Genomic DNA, 24,230 nt, shown 5'->3' with positions numbered 1-24,230 from the left:
TGTAATAGTGGTGAGGTGCAAGCTGCTAAGTCAGCATCATCATTGCTGCTGCATGGTAATCAACACTAACTAGCTGAGGAGCACGACCCAAATGTAAAGCCCAAGCAGAGGGAGCTAAAGCTGCTTAATGCTGACCCATTAAAAAACAGGAGGTTGCCTACAGCCACAGCTGTTGTTTGACACAGCCCCAATTCGAGACCTCGGTGGGCATTTGCTTTTGAAGACCACACAGTTTGCCACTATAAAATACATTGAATGTATTTATTATGAATAATTATTTTCTGTCATGACTCTCCTCAGAGATTGACATTTTTTTCACCACCTGTCTGAAAATATTGTATGAGTTGCTGGCACCAACAGTGATTTTATAACAATCATTAAAAACATACAGTATATAGAAAAGGCTCAAATGTAAAATAGTCAGGCATGATGGCAGGGCTGCACAATTAATTGGAATCAAATCAACACTGAGGTTTTATTCATGAAGTAAATAACAGCAAGAGGCTGACTTGTTTTTCCCTTCGTCGCTCACTTCAAACAGGAAGAAAGACGTATTAACTTTGTGCATCGCTCTCAGCACCTGTGCGCCTTTGTTTACGAGTGGAATTAACTGAACAGAGTGACCCCCTCTTTTCAGTCATTCACAATCTTCATCTCGGCGAAGACGAGAGCGGGGCGCCCTCGCAAACATACTCACAGTCCAAAGAGCCAGTGAGAAGTGCCGCAAAATAACCCAAGATTAGAAAAAAGAAAGATTATGTCCTGTTGTGGGAATATTTCAGCTTCAAATTGGATGAGCATTATGAGTCCATCAATACAGAAGAACGAGCGAAAATGCTGTGATCACGTAATAGCAATAAACAAAAAGATAATGTTCAACCTCGTTTTTCCAACTGGAATTTTTTTTTTACTATAAGTTGTACTATAGTACAGTAAAATGTTTGTTTACAAGAAATGAGTCCATTTTATCTTTGGTTTATGTATTTACGATAAAGTTATTTACTTTTAATTACAGAACCTTGGTCAACAATTCTACAGTAAGGATGAAAAAATGTTGGTATCATTTTAAATGAATACTTGCAATACTAATATAGATTAAGATTACATTAAATTAAAAACACTGCATCGTTTTTATGGCTTAATTCTTCAATTTTAGAGCACGCTGTAGACAAAAGTTCTGAGTCTGTCTGCAAAAAGCCAAATATTTTTTAAGTAAATTACTGCATATTGTTTTAATGTGTAGCACCTTGAGATTACAATATGTGATTGACATCCTAAAAGTAACATGTCTTCTTTCACTCGTTATTTTCACAGTTTTATTTATTTTTATGTATAGAATATAAAAATCAAAAATTGAATCACAATTTTGGAGAGAAAAATCGCAATTTGTTTTTTTCTCAAAATCGTGCAGCGCTAATAATGATGGCTAACAACATTCAACAAAATAACAAAAAACCATGGAAAGATGACATTAACACCCAAAATAAATGCAATACACAAAAAAAGTAAGCACAAAATCCAAGCTAACTCAAACTATACAATTTGGCCGCCAAATTGAATTGTTCTTTATGCATTTTATGTATTATTTATATAAAATTTCTACATATATATATATAATCATGTTTTGTATTATTTTTTAGATGGCATTAAATGTAGTTATTCTCCAGTGTGGACGCCTTGAAGGTGACGTTTTTCCTCGTTCCTCATTGTCATGCCATGTTTTGTTTTGTTTTGTTATTGTCAATAGTGCTGTATGTTCGTGTGTGTGTTTCCTTGTCTTCTTCGATTTTTTTGGGTGTAATGCACTGTTTGCCACTTGCCTTTGTATGAAAAGTGCTCTATGAATAAAGTTTGATTAGATTTAAATCCTTGTTCTGCCGGCCACACACCATCCCTTCATCTGGTGCTCATATGAAAGACACGACTACCCGAATGGAGAGAGTCTTTTGGTGAAAGTGTTGTCTGACTCGCTGGATACAAAAAGCTCCTCAAGCCGTTTTAAGATAACATTTAGCTGGAGACGGGCGGAACGTTCAACCAAGAATATGCAAATTCACGACCCTCTTTATTGCTCACACTATACCATATTTATATCATATTTATTGTTAAATGTCATAATTCCACGGCTGTCAGGGGCTAGAATTTTTCTCAGCAAACAATGGTCAGGGTCTTTATTATTATTTTTTTTAAACATTCAATACGAAGGCTTTGAGTGGCCAGGGTTCAATCCTGGGCTCGGGATCTTTCTGTGTGGAGTTTGCATGTCCTCCCTGTGAATGCGTGGGTTCCCTCCGGGTACTCCGGCTTCCTCCCACTTCCAAAGACATGCACCTGGGGATAGGTTGCTTGGCAACACTAAATGGTCCCTAGTGTGTGAATGTGAGTGTGAATGTTGTCTGTCTATCTGTGTTGGCCCTGCGATGAGGTGGCGACTTGTCCAGGGTGTACACCGCCTTCCGCCCGATTGTAGCTGAGATAGGCACCAGCGCCAACCGCGACCCCAAAGGGAATAAGTGGTAGAAAATGGATGGATATATATATATATATATATATATATATATGTGTGTGTGCGTGTGTTTGTTCCTTCGCAAGATATATCCGCAGTAAAAACTAAAAAAAGTACTTTTACATACCTGCTAACTTGCTTTGAGGCGTTCTCAAAAAATTTCATCTTCGAGGCAACACTGTGGGGAAAAAGTAAAACATACATGACAAATTAACATTAAAAAAAAAAAAAAAAAAAAATTATGAAAGTGAAGAATAATTGTCCCTGCGCAGCAACATTCACCAACAAAAAAAATACACCTTTTTAAATCAGAAGTGTCAAATAAGGTGGCTGGATCATTTGAATGAGTGGCTTCAACAAATGAATTGATACATTTTTCAATATTGCTAGATCAGAGGGAATTATTAGAAGTGGTGTGGTGGCATGTAATAGTAGTGGTGGGGTAACGTGTAATAGAAGTGATTTTGTGGCGCGTATTAGTAGTGCTGTGGCGTGTATTAGTAGTGCTGTGGCGTGTATAAGTAGTGCTGTGGCGTGTATAAGTAGTGCTGTGGCGTGTATAAGTAGTGCTGTGGCGTGTATTTGTAGTGCTATGGCGTGTATTTGTAGTGCTGTGGCGTGTATTTGTAGTGATGCGCTGGCATGTTTTAGAAGATGTTTCGTGACATGCATTAGAAGTGGTGTGGCGTGTATTAAGAGTGATGTGGTGGCGTGCATTAGAAGTGGTGTGGCGTGTATTAAGAGTTATGTGGTGGCGTGTATTAGAAGTGGTGTGACGTGTATTAAGAGTTATGTGGTGGCGTGTATTAGAAGTGGTGTGGCGTGTATTAAGAGTTATGTGGTGGCGTGTATTAGAAGTGGTGTGACGTGTATTAAGAGTTATGTGGTGGCGTGTATTAGAAGTGGTGTGGCGTGTATTAAGAGTTATGTGGTGGCGTGTATTAGAAGTGGTGTGGCGTGTATTAAGAGTTATGTGGTGGCGTGTATTAGAAGTGGTGTGGCGTGTATTAAGAGTTATGTGGTGGCGTGTATTAGAAGTGGTGTGGCGTGTATTAAGAGTTATGTGGTGGCGTGTATTAGAAGTGGTGTGGCGTGTATTAAGAGTGATGTGGTGGCGTGCATTAGAGGTGGTGTGGCGTGTATTAAGAGTTATGTGGTGGCGTGTATTAGAAGTGGTGTGACGTGTATTAAGAGTTATGTGGTGGCGTGTATTAGAAGTGGTGTGGCATGTATTAAGAGTTATGTGGTGGCGTGTATTAGAAGTGGTGTGGCGTGTATTAAGAGTTATGTGGTGGCGTGTATTAGAAGTGGTGTGGCGTGTATTAAGAGTGATGTGGTGGCGTGTATTAGAAGTGGTGTGGCGTGTATTAAGGGTGATGTGGTGGCGTGCATTAGAAGTGGTGTGGCGTGTATTAAGAGTTATGTCGTGGCGTGTATTAGAAGTGGTGTGACGTGTATTAAGAGTTATGTGGTGGCGTGTATTAGAAGTGGTGTGGCGTGTATTAAGAGTTATGTGGTGGCGTGTATTAGAAGTGGTGTGACGTGTATTAAGAGTTATGTGGTGGCGTGTATTAGAAGTGGTGTGGCATGTATTAAGAGTTATGTGGTGGCGTGTATTAGAAGTGGTGTGGCGTGTATTAAGAGTTATGTGGTGGCGTGTATTAGAAGTGGTGTGGCGTGTATTAAGAGTGATGTGGTGGCGTGTATTAGAAGTGGTGTGGCGTGTATTAAGAGTGATGTGGTGGCGTGCATTAGAAGTGGTGTGGCGTGTATTAAGAGTTATGTGGTGGCGTGTATTAGAAGTGGTGTGACGTGTATTAAGAGTTATGTGGTGGCGTGTATTAGAAGTGGTGTGGCGTGTATTAAGAGTTATGTGGTGGCGTGTATTAGAAGTGGTGTGACGTGTATTAAGAGTTATGTGGTGGCGTGTATTAGAAGTGGTGTGGCGTGTATTAAGAGTTATGTGGTGGCGTGTATTAGAAGTGGTGTGGCGTGTATTAAGAGTTATGTGGTGGCGTGTATTAGAAGTGGTGTGGCGTGTATTAAGAGTTATGTGGTGGCGTGTATTAGAAGTGGTGTGGCGTGTATTAAGAGTTATGTGGTGGCGTGTATTAGAAGTGGTGTGGCGTGTATTAAGAGTGATGTGGTGGCGTGCATTAGAGGTGGTGTGGCGTGTATTAAGAGTTATGTGGTGGCGTGTATTAGAAGTGGTGTGACGTGTATTAAGAGTTATGTGGTGGCGTGTATTAGAAGTGGTGTGGCATGTATTAAGAGTTATGTGGTGGCGTGTATTAGAAGTGGTGTGGCGTGTATTAAGAGTTATGTGGGGGCGTGTATTAGAAGTGGTGTGGCGTGTATTAAGAGTGATGTGGTGGCGTGTATTAGAAGTGGTGTGGCGTGTATTAAGGGTGATGTGGTGGCGTGCATTAGAAGTGGTGTGGCGTGTATTAAGAGTTATGTCGTGGCGTGTATTAGAAGTGGTGTGACGTGTATTAAGAGTTATGTGGTGGCGTGTATTAGAAGTGGTGTGGCGTGTATTAAGAGTTATGTGGTGGCGTGTATTAGAAGTGGTGTGACGTGTATTAAGAGTTATGTGGTGGCGTGTATTAGAAGTGGTGTGGCATGTATTAAGAGTTATGTGGTGGCGTGTATTAGAAGTGGTGTGGCGTGTATTAAGAGTTATGTGGTGGCGTGTATTAGAAGTGGTGTGGCGTGTATTAAGAGTGATGTGGTGGCGTGTATTAGAAGTGGTGTGGCGTGTATTAAGAGTGATGTGGTGGCGTGCATTAGAAGTGGTGTGGCGTGTATTAAGAGTTATGTGGTGGCGTGTATTAGAAGTGGTGTGACGTGTATTAAGAGTTATGTGGTGGCGTGTATTAGAAGTGGTGTGGCGTGTATTAAGAGTTATGTGGTGGCGTGTATTAGAAGTGGTGTGGCGTGTATTAAGAGTTATGTGGTGGCGTGTATTAGAAGTGGTGTGGCGTGTATTAAGAGTGATGTGGTGGCGTGCATTAGAAGTGGTGTGGCGTGTATTAAGAGTTATGTGGTGGCGTGTATTAGAAGTGGTGTGACGTGTATTAAGAGTTATGTGGTGGCGTGTATTAGAAGTGGTGTGGCGTGTATTAAGAGTTATGTGGTGGCGTGTATTAGAAGAGGTTTCATGGCATGCATTAGAAGTAGTGAGACGTGTATTAGTAGTGGTATGGTGGCGTTTATTAGTAGTGGTGCTGTGGCATGTATTAGTAGTGGTGTTGTGGCACGTATTAGTAGTGGTGTATTATTAGTGGTGTGGCGTATATTAGTGGTGGTGTGGTGGCCTGTTTTAGAAGCAGTGTGGAATGTATTAGTAGTGGTGTGGTGTGTTTTAGTGGTGGTGTGGTGGCGTATATTAGTAGTGGTGTGGTGTGTATTAGTGGGGGTGTGGTGGCATATATTAGTAGTGTTGTGGCGTGTATTAGTGGTGTAGCATGTATTAGTAGTAGCGTAGAATGCATTAGTAATAGTGTGGCGTGTATTAGTGGCAGTTTAGCGTGTAATAATAGTGGTGTAGCGTGTACTAATAGTGGTGTGGAGTGTACTAGTTGAGGTGTGGCGCGTATCAGAAGTAGTGTAGTATATATTAGTAGTAAAGTACTCTATATGTGATTAGTAGTGTAATGTACATAAGCCATAGTGTAGAGTGTATTGGAGTAGTGTGACATGTATTAGTAGTGTAATGTACTGTATATACAAACCCTGTTTCCATATGAGTTGGGAAATTGTGTTGGATGTAAATATAAACGGAATACAATTATTTGCAAATCCTTTTCAACCCATATTCAATTGACTGCACTACAAAGAGAAGATATTTGATGTTCAAACTCATAAACTTTTTTTTTTTGCAAATAATAATTAACTTAGAATTCCATGGCTGCAACACATGTGTTACATCACCTTTTCTTTTAACAACACTCAAACATTTGGGAACTGAGGAAACTAATTGTTGAAGCTTTGAAAGTGGAATTCTTTCCCATTCTTGTTTTAAGTAGAGCTTCAGTCGTTCAACAGTCCGTGGTCTCCGCTATCGAATTTTACACTTCATGATGCGCCACACTTTTTCGATGGGAGACAGGTCTGGACTGCAGGCGGGCCAAGAAAGTAAACGCACTCTTTTTTTACGAAGCCACGCTGTTGTAACACGTGCTGAATGTGGCTTAGCATTGTCTTGCTGAAATAAGCAGGGGCATCCATGAAAAAGACGGCGCTTAGATGGCAGCATATGTTGTTCCAAAACCTGTATGTACCTTTCAGCATTAATAGTGCCTTCACAGATGTAAGTTACACATGCCTTGGGCACCAATCCACCCCCATACCATCACAGATGCTGGCTTTTGAACTTTGCGTCGATAACAGTCTGGATGGTTCGCTTCCCCTTTGGTCCGGATGACACGATGTCGAATATTTCCAAAAATAATTTGAAATGTGGACTCGTCAGACCACAGAACACTTTTCGAATTTGAATCAGTCCATCTTAGATGATCTCGGGCCCAAAGAAGCCGGCAGCATTTCTGGATGTTGTTGATAAATGGCTTTCGCTTTGCATAGTAGAGCTTTAACTTGCACTTACAGATGTAGCGACAAACTGTATTTAGTGACAGTGGTTTTCTGAAGTGTTCCTGAGCCCATGTGGTGATTTTCCTTTAGAGATTGATGTCGGTTTTAGATACAATGCTGTCTGAGGGATCGAAGGTCACGGTCATTCAATGTTGGTTTTCCGGCCATGCCGCTTATGTGGAGTGATTTCTCCAGATTCTCTGAACCTTTTGATGATACTATGGACCGTAGATGTTGAAATCCCCAAATTTCTTGCAATTGCACTTTGAGAAATGTTGTTTTTAAACTGTTTGACTGTTTGCTCACGCGGTTGTAGACAAAGGGGTGTACCTCGCCCCATCCTTTCTTGCGAAAGACTGAGCATTTTTTGGGAAGCTGTTTTTGTACCAATCATGGCACCCACCTGTTCCCAATTAGCCTGCACACCTGTGGGATGTTCCAAATAAGTGTTTGATGAGTATTTCTCAACTTTATCAGTATTTATTGCCACCTTTCCCAAATTCTTTGTCACATGTTGCTGGCATCAAATCCTAAAGTTAATGATTATTTGCAAAAAATAAAAAATGTTTATCAGTTTGATCATCACATACGTTGTCTTCAACCCATATTCAACTGAATATGGGTTGAAAAGGATTTGCAAATCATTGTATTCCGTTTATATTTACATCTAACACAATTTCCCATCTCATATGGAAACGGGGTTTGTAAGTAGTAGTGTATTGTTTATTAGGAGTAAAGTAATATATATTGGTAGTATTGTAGTGTGTATTACTAGCATCGCTAACAGTAGTCTGCCATTTGTTTTACGCTAACAACTTCAGAGGACAGCTCCTGAAACAAGCAGGCTTCGCTACACATCTCAAAATAACTCTTGGCTCTCTTCCAACTATCCATCAGTCAAATTCAAAAATATGAACTGTAAATTTGTCTTCAGCGAATTAGCTAACCGAGCATGATGTTAAGAGGGGGGTGAAAGGTTAGCATTGTAGCTACGCTAGTGTTTTTTTGTCCTCTCATCACTCCTTAATGTTACATTATGTGATAAATGCTTTTGCCAGGGCATTTAATCCACCGCAACTGGACCTTTTGGTGTGTCTGAGTACACAAACACATCATTAAAACTATTGACATACATACGCTGTATCCTCAGTAGTTCATAGAAATCATGAGCCACCATGGGGCCAAATAAAGATGCGAGTTCCAGCAAAAAAGATAAAGAAGGTGAGAAACACTACTGAATTAAGAAAGAACTATCAGCAAAGTATCCTCCTCCCTCACTAATCATCGGCATCTTTAACAAAAACAGTCTTCAATAAAAGGTAAATCAATTTCATTCATCGCCTTTCACACTTTTTCTTGCATGTTTTGTGTTGGGAAGTTGTTTAAGGAATATTGAGAAATGTATGATTGTTGATAACCACAATGTTTCCCACCAGTCACCTTGGTGACAATGTTGTGTATTTGTTAGCCTCTTACTAAGACGCTGCGGCTCCATCGCTGCTGGCAGTGCTCTGGATCTTAAAAGAGGGTGTCCTAGAGGGGGGCTCAGGAGGCCTCGTCGGGGGTCTACATATGGGTGGTTTCTCTGTGGGCCTTGTTTTGATGGGACCCTCACATTCCACTGGAAAACACAATACAATATTGAAATGGTTACAGTATTGAATTGAGGATGGATTTTTGAGTCAATGGTGGAACATTGTTGGCTGCTGTACCTTTAAGAGGAGGTCTCCTGCTCTGGAATGAAGGGAATCCAGACTCCCCGTTTGACATTGAAGAAGATTCTTGTCTTTCTACTTTGGGGTCATCACAGTCGCCTGGTCTGGTGGCTCTGTGCACTGGCGCTTGTCTCCGAGGAGGTTCTCGGGGGACGAATGGAACGTAGTTTGGGGATTTGGTCCTCTGCAGGGGGACAGGGCTCGCTGACACGTCCCTTTCGGCCGCATAGTCGCTACTCTGGCCATCTGTTGGACAGCAGAGACGTAACAATGATCTTATACAGTATGATCAGAATCACAAGTAAGACAGTAGGCAAAATTACACATGCAAAGTTTCAACAGGAAGTGGTATTAAATGCATTGGAATTGAGATACATTCATGATTGCCCAAAAACAGAAAACATGTAACAAAACTTTGGCTTTAAAATAAAAAATTAAAATTTTTTTTATTTAACCTACACCAGGGGTACCCACACTTTTTCAGCAGGTAAACTACTTTTCAAATAAACAAGTTGAGGTGCTCTACCTCATCTTATTTATATTTACATAATATATACATTTATATATATATATAAAAACACAGTACCCGCGGTATTCAGCACTGTATAACGGAATAACCACAGAAACCTCGACTGCGTATATATGTTAGGGCTGCGAATCTTTGGGTGTCCCACGATTAGATTCAATATCGATTCTTGGGGTTGCGATTCGATTACAAATCCACTTTTTCGATTTAGAAACGATATTTTTCCGCTTCAAAACGATTCTGTATTCATTCAATACATAGGATTTAAGCAGGACCTACCCCAGTCTGCTGACATGCAAGCAGAGTAGTACTTTTTTTTTTAAAAGCTTTTATAATTGTAAAGGACAATGTTTTATCAACTGATTGGATTAATGTAAATTTGTTATAACTATTAAACAAACCGAAAATATGACTTATTTTATCTTTGTAAAAATATTGGACACAGTGTGTTGTCAAAGCTTATGAGATGTGATGTAAGTGTAAGCCACTGTGACACTATTGTTCTTTTTTTTTTTTTTTTTTTTTTAGAAATGTCTAATGATAATGTCAATGGTGGATTTTTAATCACTGCTATGCTGAAATTATAACTAATATTGATACTGTTGTTGATAATATTTGTTTTTGTTTCACTACTTTTGGTTTGTTCTGTGTCGTGTTTGTGTCTCCTCAATTGCTCTGTTTATTGCAGTTCTGAGTGTTGCTGGGTCAGGTTTGGTTTTGGAATTGGATTGCATTGTTATGATATTGATGTGTATTGTTTTGTTGGATTGATAAAAAAAATAACATTAAAAAAATTAAAATAAAATAAAAATTTAAATAAAAATCTATTTTTAAAAAATGAGAATCGATTCTGAATCGCACAACGTGAGAATCGCGATTCAAATTCTAATCGATTTTTTCCCACGCCCTTAATATATATATATATATCAATCAATCAATGTTTACTTATATGGCCCTAAATCACTAGTGTCTCAAAGGGCTGCACAAACCACAACACAAACCACTACGACATCCTCGGTAGGCCCACATAAGGGCAAGGGAAAACTCACACCCAGTGGGACGTCGGTCACAATGATGACTATGAGAACCTTGGAGAGGTATATATATATATATATATATATATATATATACACACACACACACACACACATACATACATATATATATATACATATATTTGTATTATTATATTACAAGCGAAGAATAGGAATACAAATTTTGCAAAAGCCTGACAGACTTTTGAATCCACATAAGGGCAAGGGAAAACTCACACCCAGTGGGACGTCGGTGACAATGATGACAATGAGAACCTTGGAGAGGTGTGTATATATATATATATATATATATATATATATATATATATATATATATACACACACACACACACACACACACACATACATACATACATATATATATATATATATACATATATTTGTATTATTATATTACAAGCGAAGAATAGGAATACAAATTTTGCAAAAGCCTGACAGACTTTTGAATCCACATAAGGGCAAGGGAAAACTCACACCCAGTGGGACGTTGGTGACAATGATGACTATGAGAACCTTGGAGAGGTGTGTGTATATATATATATATATATATATATATATATATATATATATATATATATATATATATATATATATATATATATATATATACATACACACACACACACACACACACATACATACATACATATATATATACATATATTTGTATTATTATATTACAAGCGAAGAATAGGAATACAGACTTTTGAATCAATATCATGTAGTACCTGTACAGTTAGTGCTTATTTTGCAAAGCAAATGAAAAAAGCATGGAGGGAAATGTGGCAGGTGCTCCCAATATCTCTGCCACACTTGGAAAAATGGGTCCACACCTTCTTTCTTTAAGACTGCTTTAAATGCCATAAATTAGCATAGATCACCGAAGAAAATGTGTAAAAAATTGATGTGTCGGTGATGAAAAAGAAGATTAGGTAGTAGTTAGAAAGTGATGTGCGGCAAATTCAGAATGGGTAAATGATGATGATGATGATGATGGCGGTCAGGCCAAGAGAGGCTGATAATTACTTTCAGTGTGCTGCTGCAGCGGCGACTGGAAGCGCTCGTGACTCAGAGGTGGATAGAGACGAGGCGGCCGCTTGGAAATGGTGATGGGCTGTCGCTTTCTCGGGGTGATGCGTGGAGGAGGGACGGGTGGGGCGCTGCTGTCCTCTGGCATATGACTGAAAATCTGTGATCATGACAAAATGTGCAGTTAGTAAGAGTGCTGTGGTAGTGTGTGCAGCCTGCCAAAAAGCACTACTGTCCCCATCATGTACGATCTTATTGAACAAATTGGAAAACCTACATACAAACTTATTGCTGACCTCATGTGTCTCATAGCCTTAAAAATAAATGTATATGCTCTATAGTCAGAATTTGAGACAATCTGAAACCAGCAGCATCTCACATTTTTGCTGCTGTAGAGAAAGAATAATTCATGCTTACAAAATGTGACCAGTACAAAGGTAAAAAATCCTCAGGTTTGAACAACAAAGACGGGTTTACAGACATGTTTACATTCATTACATTACATTATTACATTATAGGTTGATTGGCAACACTAATTGGCCCTAGTGTGTGAATGTGAGTGTGAATGTTGTCTGTCTATCTGTGTTGGCCCTGCGATGAGGTGGCGACTTGTCCAGGGTGTACCCCGCCTTCCGCCCGATTGTAGCTGAGATAGGCGCCAGCGCCCCCCGCGACCCCGAAAGGGAATAAGCGGTAGAAAATGGATGGATGGATGGATACATTAGATGGCAGTGGTGTATGGACTATGGGTGTGTTGCCTTAGCCAGGAAGTAGTCTTTGTCATTAATTTGAATGTGCCAGTATTTTCTTTTGTTGAGTCTTACAAAGTGTCTATACCAGGGGTCACCAACCTTTTTGAAACCAAGAGCTACTTCTTGGGTACTGATTAATGCGAAGGGCTCCCAGTTTGATACACACTTAAATACATTGCCAGAAATAGCCAATTTGCTCAATTTACCTTTAACTCTATGTTATTATTAATAATTAATTATATTTATCTTTGTGGAAACACTGATCCTCTTAATGATTTCTCACAATAAATATATATACAAACAGATAAATATCAATATGCAACACTTTATTTTTATATTTTCTCTAAGTGCACATTTTTCAAATTGAAAATTTTCAAGTGATCACTTCTGAGACAGTCTTGTGAAATCACAATATCCCATTTTAAGTAGCTGGCCACTAACATTCTTTGACAAATCATGAATTTCTTTGCACCATTTTTGTACAAATAATAACTCATGTAAAATACAAAAGTCAACTCTCAAATTTTTAAATAAATCATATCACACTTTGAACTGGACATCAAATCTGTTATCTGTTTCTTTGTCAGTTAGTAGGAAGCCTGGCATTGCATGCTGTTAACTAGTGTGTTGTACTCTGGTGTGTAACTTGACACTGTAACTCTGAGTGAGTCTTGCAGATGTGCATCAGTAAGGCGTGTTCTGTTTTTCTTCTTGATCAAGTTCATGTCAGAAAAGGTTGATTCACAAAGATAAGTTGAACCAAACAGGCTTGCAACCTTCTTAGCTGATGCGCATACACCACTGTGCGTTTCTGTGTCAACAAGGCACCAGAAGTTTGGTGCAGCCTGGTGGGCTTTAAATTTTCAATTGTCAGGAAAGAAGAGGAAGGAATTTAAAAGGTAAAAAGGTAAATGTGTTTAAAAATCCTAAAATCATTTTTAAGGTTGTAATTTTTTCTCTAAAATTGTCTTTCTGAAAGTTATAAAAAAGCAAAGTAAAAAAATAAATGAATGTATTTAAACAGGTGAAGACCAAGTCTTTAAAATATTTTATTGGTTTTTTAAATTCTCTTTGAGTTTTGTCTCTCTACGAAATAAAAATATCGAGCAAAGCGAGACCAGCTTGCTAGTAAATAAATAAAATTTAAAAAATAGAGGCAGCTCACTGGTAAGTGCTGCTATTTGAGCTATTTTTAGAACAGGCCAATGGGCGACTCATCTGGTCCTTACGGGCTACCTGGTGCTCGCGGGCACCGCGTTGGTGACTCCTGGTCCATACATTAAGTATTATTTATTACACACCAGCTGTATGATTGTAACGTGCATCTTAGTTGTAGTTTTCATTGCCACATTTGGAGGTGTTGATATTGCTATGTAAAATCACCAATGCTAATATTTAGCATGTCTACTGCATATCCAATGTAAATTAGCATCAAGCTAGTGCATTTCTAATCGTGCAGCCTTACTTTACTTTTGAGTACCTACTTCTTGCTTTTTTGGCATGGAAAATTGCTACCTCGAGACAGTCCGACTGAGTGTTGACTGCTTGTTTCAAAATATGGCGCAGTCTGATTTTACGTAAATACTGATAGACTTCGGTCGGTACCTATCAAAGTACCAAATTCGATACCCAACTCAAATGGATTTGAGACACCACTACACTGTCAAAATGTACACACTCAAGAACCAAGTATGCAGTGTAAAGGTGCGTTATTAAAGTTAAAAAGTTAAAGTACCAATGATTGTCACACACACACTAGGTGTGGCGAAATTATTCTCTGCATTTGACCCATCACCCTTAATCACCTCCTGGGAGGTGAGGGGAACAGTGGGCAGCAGTAGTGGCTACGAATCATTTTTGGTGATTCAACCCCTTATTCCAACCCGTGATGCTAAGTGCCAAGCAGGGAGGTAATGGGTCCCATTTTAATAGGCTGTGATATGACTCGGCCGGGGTTTGAACTCACAACCTACCGATCTCAGGGTGGACTCTTTAACCACGAGGCCACTGATGAAGTATTCTATTTGTGAAAAACAGCCAAAGTAAGAGTAATAAGTAAGCTAACAAGAAAAATGTATGAATTTACTGCTTGACTGGGGTACAGCGTTTATTTGAGGGGAGGCCGATATTAGAGGATGAAAGATGGAGGCATATTGTGGAGACAAATATGTTAGTTGTCCTTCCCAAAAGCCACCATTATTACATTAAACTGAGTAGACTTACCTTGTTGTATTCCTCGATCAATATCTCCACGACAATATTTTGGAATTTAATATCCAACATGGCGGCCACTGTCTCCTCCTTGGCTCTCATCAGCGTGGGTCCGTAGATGACGGCCATGTTTGAAGGAGTCATGAGGTTTTCTTCGCTGTGACTGCACACGCTGCGGAGAAAAGTCAGTAACAGTCTCAATCATGACTGTTGAAAGCTGAGCGACAAAGTGTGAGGGCAACTCACACCACCAGGTGTTTGATGAGCATCTCTAGCATCTCTCGATTTTTCTCAGGCAGCTTGTAGGTGAGGGAATGGATTTCACTCAGTCGAAAGTCAAGACTGTCCGACTCTGATATAAAACAAAGTGATATATTGAAATAAACATGTAGTGTGGACAATACTATCTGGAGGAACTGATTTGTGTACTGTTGATGAAAAATGCTATGAAGGAAACTGGAAGGGACATCCTGCCAGGTTAAGGGGAATGTTTTAAAAATATCACTTAAGTCTTTGTCTTGTATCACTTTTACGACTGAACAACTCAGGTTTGAGGTTTCCTTCCAAACTGATATTCTGAGGGGAGGAACCAAGCGTCTTTTTGTGTCGTTCTCGCCATTTCAGGGTGTAAATTGGCTGTCAAAGTGTACCAACTTGCCAGAATACATCCTCGTTGTTCTACTTTCCAGGTAAGAGGCATGATATAAAATCTATAATAAATTTTTATGAGCAAGGAAATGAGAAAGCGGTTTATAAACATAAGATAAACATAGGCACACAATTTCATGTCAAGTCATCATTAAATGGCCGTGATATGTCAAAAAGCATTAAAAAATAATGTTCTTTTTGAATACCTTTATAACTGATAACGGTAGTTTAGCCGGGATACGTTTATTTCAAAATTAGATTTACAGCCCCAAAATCTTGTTATTGTTTTAATTTCGATGCCCCACCCTCCACTGTTTGACCAATTAGAAAACCTGTGAGTGTGACACATCCAGGTTTCCACTTACGCACCACCCTCTTCGTCCAGCTATTGCCACTGGTAAAGTTACCAAACATGTCAGAACTTAGTAAATCTAAATGGCATTGTTACGATTCTCAACTTATTCATGACAAAGCCAGGAACAAAACAAGTATTTGTATCGGGGATGCCTTTGAAAGATGGAGACGATTGAAGGCGGAGAAGATTGTTTCATCTGACGCCAAACTTGCTAATTTCCTCCTTGATAGGAAAGTCAGGCATTTACATTTTTTTATTACTTGTAATAAATGGAAATGGAAATTTCATATGTAAGCTTTATTGTCCAAAATGGTCTATGATATTGTCTAACAAAGCAAGTATGTTCGTGCAACGAATGCTTAATGTGATGCCCAGCTCCTAGTGTAATGCTTAGCATGCTAGCTTGTGTATGTCAATGTGTTATCCAACTGACAGGGAAAGTACATTTTCGACAAATAAAGCCTATGTGGATATGGGTAGTGTCGGTGCCTATTTCGTTCTCAATATACTGATACGCTGAGGAAATGCGTTCCAACAATAGCACGGCTAATTGTGGTTTCTGATACTGTATGTGCAACAGGCACCTATGGGGTGGTATTTGCTTGGCACAATACATTACATGTAATGAATGGTTACTTTGTGGATTGCCATTGTAGTAGGCTATATGATTTATGCGTAACGTGGTTTATCCGTAACGTGGTTTACGCGTAATGTGGGATGGCTCACAGAATTGCACTCTGCACTGAAAGATGGTGAAGACAATGCAGTGCGTCAGGTTGGATGCAATATGGAGTTATGCTGAACCAAATGTTGCCTTGGCTTGCCATCAAAGTACGCCAATGCGATATGTAATATGATATATATTATTATATATAATTATTTTGATGGTGGTCTGTGCGGTCAAACTAGACACTTTAGCAGGGTAATTTCAACAATCTGTCCTGACGAAAATATTGCTGCGTAACTCTACAAATACATTTGGTTAATCGACATCACTAAAATGTGGCATAATTACTTAGTAAACTATCTTGCAAGAAGCATAAACAAGAGAAATATACAGTGTAGGACTCGTCAATTGTCATTTGAAGTTCCTTGGAGTAGGAGTAGGATTCGGCTGCGTATCTGGCAACCTCAGTCATGGAGAGTGGGGGGGACAACATCATTTTGATTGAGATTGCAGTACCATTTCTGGCCACATTATTACATTTGGCTCTGTCACGCCAAATTTCTTCTCCCTACAAAAACCTCCCCCCCCATTTACTTCCGGGGTCATGATTAATACAGACGTTTTGTTAATGCTATATTATAAAAATATAACGCTATATTATAAAAATACAGACGTTTTGTTAACGATATATTATAAAAAAAAATTAAAAAACAATTTACAAACACAAGCGATGGGATGACATAAGAGGAAACGTGACCCCGGAAGTAAATGCGTCATCCCATAGCTTGTGTTTGTAAATTGTTTTTTATTTTTTTTTAGAATATTGCGTTAACAAAACGTCTTTATTTTTATGATATAGCGTTATATTTTTATAATATAGCGTTAACAAAACGTCTGTATTAATCATGACTCCGGAAGTAAATGGGGGGGGAAGGTTTTTGTAGGGGGGAAGAAATTTGGCGTGACAGCTCCTTTAAATAAAACCTCTGTCTTATTTTTAATGAATACTAGGGCCTGTTATGCTACTGTATTTTAATGCTGGTCTTTATTGTGGTAAAGAGAGAGCCAAGAGATTTCTGAGCTGGCACTTTGTTAAAAAAGTTTGAGAATTACAGCAATATAGTAATGTTGCCTGAGGCTAAACCAATCAGAGGCCATTATGCTGAAAAGTGCACTACGCTTGCACACGCAAAGCAGATCTATAAAGGTCATGTGAAGAGGATTGTGTCTCTTCGGTGAGCAAAAAAAAGAGCACAATCTATTTAATGTGTCGGTCTTCATTAATATGCAGAACATATGCTGATCATCAAAATGTCCACAATACTGAGAAGACAAACTGCAAATATTATCATTTACGGAAAACCACTTATTGTGGTCTGGAACCAATTAACTGTGATAAACAAGAGACGACTGAATAAAGATATAGCATTCAAAAAGTACAGGGTGTGAGGTGCCACTTTGATACTTTTTATGCATTAAATATGCTAGTCAATCCAATATACAGGTATGTCAATATATGGTATTTTGTTATATATAAGCTTTGTGTTGTATTTAAAAAAATCTATATTTGTGTAATATCTAATATATCATTAATAAAAGGGACAATCGGTATAAAATGGATGGAGGGATGGAAATATTTTTAGGCAGGCAAATAAAAAACAAGCTGGTGGCCCATACAAAAATAGCACTTTGATCACCTCTGGCTTGCAGCGTTTCTGGTTTGAAATGTGAAAGATAGTTCGCAGCAATAATAGTTCCAGTTTTTAGGCCAGTTATCAATCGATTATTTGATTCAATCAGATAATGTTCCAAGAAATTTGTCCTTATGTCCTATGTAAGTGTACTTCTGCACAGATAGAAAACTTAATCTCGATCTTAAAAGCAGAGGCGGCCACAAAATGCATCTTACTTGCAGCTAACGTGAGATCTCGGTGCAGATCGTAGGTCATCAGAGGTTCACAAAGGCTTCTGCGGAAAAAAAAGAACAATGTATTAAAACGGTCTTAAGTGTGCATCTGAACATAAATGACTGTGGATTCATCCACGCTTTCACACCTCAGATAAAACTTCATGGCACTGGCGATGGTTTTAATGTCCCAGTCGCCACTATTCAGATCCACGTCAGCTGAGTTTGCAGGATCTGAAAGCAGCACAATCATCAAACGGGATGTTACAACGATCAGTTACAGTTGATACATGAGCTGTGCAGTAGACGGCCATGATTTAAAGTCTTAAACAATGTCCCAGAATACACTAAGACGTTTTGTCGATGTAAGAAACGTAGAAGTAGGAATACCACCTGTCGTCACTTTACATCTCATTACAACACAAAAACTTACATTTCAATCCTTGGGATCATATGAACTACATTAAAAAGTGACTTTTTATAAAGTCCTCAAGACCTTGACTTTTGATCTCTAAAAATCAGTACACTTAAATAGAAGTCAGTGTGGAATGTAATGAAATCCCTGGAAGAATTCCCTATGTTTCACGTTCATAAAAAACAGGAGGTACACAAAATGAAAACCAAGCGCTATGGTTTCTGGATGAGCCCACTGGTTATCCTATATTATTGGAGGACATAAATGGGGAAAGTGCAGACAATTGCCACCCCTATATGTACATTTTCAATTAATTACAATTTGTTTACATTTTCAATTAATTACAATTTGTTTAAAGTTAACTCATAATTGTGATTAATTGCAAACCAGAAGATTTTTTTTAATTGTTAGTAAGCACACCCTATAAAAATGTCCACCCAACAAGAGACAGGACAATTTGTTTGATTTATGCAAATGTTTATTTATTAAACATTATGATTTTTTTTTAAACAGACACACACATCGACCTAGACTATGTTAAATACTGCAGGCTAAAGTGGCCCAAATCAGATTTTCTACAGATGACTGTTTACACTGCAATCAAAATGGGATCTTTATCAGACTCAAGTATAAACACGTGCAGGCCTCTATAAGGCCTCGACGTCACTTGTATGTACAGTTCGATAAATTCAATAAAAGGAAGTTGACCGGATTCCGCAAATGAACAAGGAAGTCGCTAATACTATTGTAAAATAAGTCGCCACACCTTAAAAGTGTTTTTTTGGGGTGAAAATAATTGAAGTAATACAATGTAAGAATGAATATATATACATATATATATATATATATATATATATATATATATATATATATATATACATATACAGTGGGGCAAAAAAGTATTTAGTCAGCCACCGATTGTGATAGTTCTCCCACTTAAAATGATAACAGAGGTCTGTAATTTTCATCATAGGTACACTTTAACTGTGAGAGACAGAATGTGAAAAAAAAATCCAGGAATTCACATTGTAGGAATTTTAAATAATTTATTTGTAAATTATGGTGCAAAATAAGTATTTGGTCAACCATTCAAAGCCCTCACTGATGGAAGGAGGCTTTGGCTCAAAATCTCACGATACATGGCCCCATTCATTCTTTCCTTAACACGGATCAATCGTCCTGTCCCCTTAGCAGAAAAACAGCCCCAAAGCATGATGTTTCCACCCCCATGCTTCACAGTAGGTGTGGTGTTCTTGGGATGCAACTCAGTATTCTTCTTCCTCCAAACACGACGAGTTGAGTTTATACCAAAATGGATACATGGATGATACAGCAGAGGATTGGGAGAATGTCATGTGGTCAGATGAAACCAAAATAGAACTTTTTGGTATAAACTCAACTCGTCGTGTTTGGAGGAAGAAGAATACCGAGTTGCATCCCAAGAACACCACACCTACTGTGAAGCATGGGGGTGGAAACATCATGCTTTGGGGCTGTTTTTCTGCTAAGGGGAACGGACGACTGATCCGTGTTAAGGAAAGAATGAATGCGGCCATGTATCGTGAGATTTTAAGCCAAAACCTCCTTCCATCAGTGAGAGCTTTGAATGGTTGACCAAATACTTATTTTCCACCCATCCATCCATTTCCTACCGCTTATTCCCTTTGGGGTCGCGCTGGGTGCTGGTGCCTATTTATTTTCCACCATAATTTACAAATAAATTATTTAAAATTCCTACAATGTGAATTCCTGGATTTTTTTGTCCACATTCAGTCTCACACAGTTGAAGTGTACCTATGATGAAAATTACAGACCTCTGTCATCATTTTAAGTGGGAGAACTTGCACAATCGGTGGCTGACTAAATACTTTTTTGCCCCACTGTATATATATTGGCTTCATGATGGCAGAGGGGTTAGAGCGTCTGCCTCACAATACGAAGGTCCTGAGTAGTCTGGAGTTCAATCCCGAGCTCTGAATCTTTCTGTGTGGAGTTTGCATGTCCTTCCCGTAAATGCGTGGTTTCCCTCTGGGTACTCCGGCTTCCTCCGACTTCCAAAGACATGCACCTGGGGATAGGTTGATTGGCAACACTAAATTGGCCCTAGTGTGTGAATGTGATTGTGAGTGTGAATGTTGTCTGTCTATCTGTGTTGGCCCTATGATGAGATGGCGACTTGCCCAGGTGTAAACCGCCTTCCGCCCGATTGTAGCTGAGATAGGCACCAGCGCCCCCCGCCACCCCAAAGGGAATTAACGGTAGAAAATGGATGGATGGACATGGACATCAGCATGGATCTACGTTAGCTTTATCTTTTAACTCACTAATGTAAAAACTTACGCAATGTAAGCAAAAACTCCTAAAGCGTCAATTACGGTCCTACAGCGATTGCCATTTATGCGGAATCAAAATACAAATTCATATATGACATAAAGCCTGACTAGTTATGCACGGGAAATTTGGCCGTCAGAAAAATATTTTGCTCAGCGAAACCGAAAAAGTCTGATTCAGGTCACATTGCCAATTAGACATTTGAAAAGATCAGATTCCAATCGGATTTGGACTAGCTCATGATGTGGCCTGAATCTAATGTGAAAAGATCAGATGTGAATCACTTTGGAGTGTTTAGACTAGCAACAAAAAATGTATCTGTATCACTTGAGGGCAAAAAGAAACAGATTTGGTGTGTAGTGCAAACGGGACCCTAATCCACTCCTGTAATGCTGTCTTTTGCTACCATTTTGAAATATATGTATTTTTAAATTATATTTTACATAAGTTCTCCCCACTAATCTTGCCACTAATTATTAGTGTGTCTCATCATTTGTTTCTCTGTTAGTCATTTGCATGTGTGTTTGGGGGCGTGCCAAATCGACAGGGGGTCTCAATAACAGTCAACGGTGTGTAGAATAGGACTAACTACCTACCACTGCAGTCATATGTTGCTTTATTGCAGGGACAGAAAAGCAAGCCCAAATAAGCATCCACGTGTTCTCAAACAAGCTAAAAAAAATAGCAACTTGAGACTCACAAACTTTGCAAGCAACTTTAAAAAAAAAAAAAAAAACATTCCATAGTGGCTTATAATAAGCAGACTTGGCTGCTGCTAGCAACAAGGAACTCCGGTGATAACTCAACTCACGGCAAAAGTGGATAAAAATAACCTTGGTCTTGTGGAGAGAGCGACCTGCCAGGGCTAACAAACTAAACTTGCCATTTAAAATACATTTTACCTTGTCCATTTCCTGTGACTCAACATCAGCTGGAAAGCTGCTGCTTTTCACGACTACTTTATGGTTGAAGTTTACACTGCATGCAAGTTAATTGCAGGATAAAATAAACAGTTCAACTCAAAAAACATTTGTTACTTGTTATTATATTTGTTTTGCTTTTCATTCAAAATGAATGCGTTAATGCGAATTATACCATCATGATTACTAAATCTGATTAAACATTTTTAATACAGTGCATAAAGACGCAAAATGATGGAAGTTGTGGGATCGCTTCTAAATTGCTGCACAACACAAAATTGTGAATGGTAAATGAGTGGAGTCATTGGTGAATAGCAATTACCAAAGAATGCATTTAGAAGCTTCTGCACTTGGATGTTGCTGCCGACTGTTCTGTACAGGCCCTCTTGTGTCACTCCTGCATACAGGGGAAGAAAGGAAAAGTGTGATTTTTAATCAGACAAAGAGGAGAAAAGGAAATGTACTACATGCAGAGTACTCAGATACAGATGATGTATGCCAGGAGTGTCAAACTAATTTCCAATGAGGGCCACATCAAAGGACCACATGTAACAGTTAATTTATATATAAATATATGTTACACAATTTGCAAAAGCAACAGTTTTTTTTTTGCTTACAGATTGATGGATAACTTGCTTTGAAATTGTAAGTCAAGATGAAAAACATTTATTTAAGTATTTATTTTAATAACCCAAAAAATTATTGGAACATCTTGTTGCATGATCAGATCATATTAAAATGTAAAACAAACGCATTAGCATGTGGAACATTTTTCTGTCAAAACTGAAAGAACAAATACATTTAGCCACAATGTGCTTTTTTATTTACAGCCTTTCGCAAGGCACATAAATGTTGTGATGGGTCACGTAAAATGACACTGCTACATAATTTTAAAATGATGTAGCGGACAACATTAAAATGACGTCTAGTGCTAAATTAAAATGACGTGGAGAACCACATTTAAATGACGTAGCGTGCCACGTTAAAATATGGGGTGGTCAAAAATAAAACAACGTGGCGTGCCACATTAAAATTAGGAGAATGGCCAAATATGGACTCAAGGATTTGAGTTTAAGACCTGTGTTCTATGCTGTTTACAAATGTGTCATCGCACCAATTAGTCTCAGCTTGAACAACGGGAGACGCTTGTTTCATTAAAACAATAATAATGGATTAGGGTTTACATGGCACTTTTCTAGATGCTAGAAACTATCACACTGCTAAACCCATGTGACTCACCAAAACACTTTACAGATTATCATCACTCACATCTACCTCCTGGAGTGCAGAGAAATGAATCATTTTCTTAAATAAAAATGATCATAAAAGCAAAACAATAAAATCTGAATTGTGTCACTTGAAGGAGTTACAGAGGGCAGTGAGGATTAATATCAGATCTTCCTCACCCTTTTCTTCCACGTAGTTGATGCACTTCCGCACAAACTTGAATCCAATTTCATTCAATTCCACTGTTTCATGTAAAGAAAAAAAAAGTTACCAAACTATCTCCAACTTCCATATGCTAACACTTACTTTCCGCCTGGTTTTGAATTGGGGAGTGATAGATCTGAAATTGTAGAGAAAATTAAAAATATGTCGGTGATTACATTCAAATTGGCCATTTCAGTTACAAGATCATACATTGTGATTACAGGAGGCAAATGCCAATAAAAAGAAATATGACTCATAGCTGTCCAAAGCAAAATGAGACATCTGTTTTGGAGCAAACGTCTGGCAATAATATTGTTGATGTAGATGCTCATTTATGCTGTACAGATTTACTTTGGAAAAGAGAAGTGAGGGATACTGGTCCTTTTGCCTTTTTTTACTGTATATTTGACTTTATTGAATGCTAGGGTGGAATTTTACTAAAGAAACCCAGTTTTCTGTTAAATAATATAGACATTTAACAGAACTGTTTTGTTTTGTTTTATGGAGGAATGTAGTTAATCATAAAACTGGCACCAAATGTCATTAAAAAATTTATGATTTTGATCAAGTCTGAATCAAATCGTTACCCCTAAGAATCAATTGCGGGGCAACAAGTATACCCACACCCCCGTCCATCTCTTCTCACTGTGGGATCTATTAGATTTAGCCGGAACTTATCTGCCTCACGCACCAGCTCAGGCTATTTCTTCCCCAGCGAGGTGTCATTCCACGTCCTAGAAGATAGCTTCTGTAGCAGAGGATCAATTAATCAAAGTTTATTTATATAGCCCTAAATTACAAGTGTCTCAAAAGGCTGCAGAAGCCACAATGACATCCTCGGCTCAGATCCCACATCAGGGCAAGGAAAAACTCAACTCAATGGGACAATGAGATGTGGGGACCCCTCCTGGGCGACCAGTGCAATGGACGTCGAGTGGTTCAAAAATAATATTGGGAGAATCCAGTACATAGTGGGGCCAGCAGGAGACCATCCCAAGCGGGGACAGGTCAGCAGCACAGAGGCGTCTCCAACTGATGCACAGGCGAGCGGTCCAGTCCGGGTTCCGACTATGGACAGCCAGTGCTTCATCCGTGGCCACCGAACCGGTGCCCCCCTCTCCATTAAGGAGAGGGGGGCAGAGCAGAAAAGAAACGGCAGATCAACTGGTC

General features: G+C 38.8%; 1 protein-coding gene across 1 annotated transcript in view; it reads right to left on the bottom strand.

Moving 5' to 3' along the window:
- The window catches only part of LOC133550900 (oligophrenin-1-like), a 62,291-nt gene that overhangs the window by 1,212 nt on the left and 36,849 nt on the right, over positions 1-24,230 (bottom strand). Inside the window, exons 12-22 of the mRNA XM_061897030.1 lie at positions 23,163-23,196; positions 23,036-23,098; positions 21,952-22,026; positions 18,113-18,197; positions 17,967-18,025; positions 14,634-14,739; positions 14,400-14,559; positions 11,422-11,584; positions 8,812-9,060; positions 8,576-8,720; positions 2,634-2,684 (exon numbers count right to left, since the gene is read on the bottom strand). Of these exons, the coding sequence (XP_061753014.1) occupies positions 2,634-2,684; positions 8,576-8,720; positions 8,812-9,060; positions 11,422-11,584; positions 14,400-14,559; positions 14,634-14,739; positions 17,967-18,025; positions 18,113-18,197; positions 21,952-22,026; positions 23,036-23,098; positions 23,163-23,196 (1,190 nt within the window). The remainder of the gene's footprint in view (positions 1-2,633; positions 2,685-8,575; positions 8,721-8,811; positions 9,061-11,421; positions 11,585-14,399; positions 14,560-14,633; positions 14,740-17,966; positions 18,026-18,112; positions 18,198-21,951; positions 22,027-23,035; positions 23,099-23,162; positions 23,197-24,230) is intronic.

Source organism: Nerophis ophidion, linkage group LG04 (genome assembly GCF_033978795.1).
Source record: "Nerophis ophidion isolate RoL-2023_Sa linkage group LG04, RoL_Noph_v1.0, whole genome shotgun sequence".
Lineage (NCBI taxonomy): Eukaryota > Metazoa > Chordata > Actinopteri > Syngnathiformes > Syngnathidae > Nerophis > Nerophis ophidion.
Note: the sequence above shows the minus strand (reverse complement) of the source record. Positions and strands in the feature narration are given on the sequence as shown.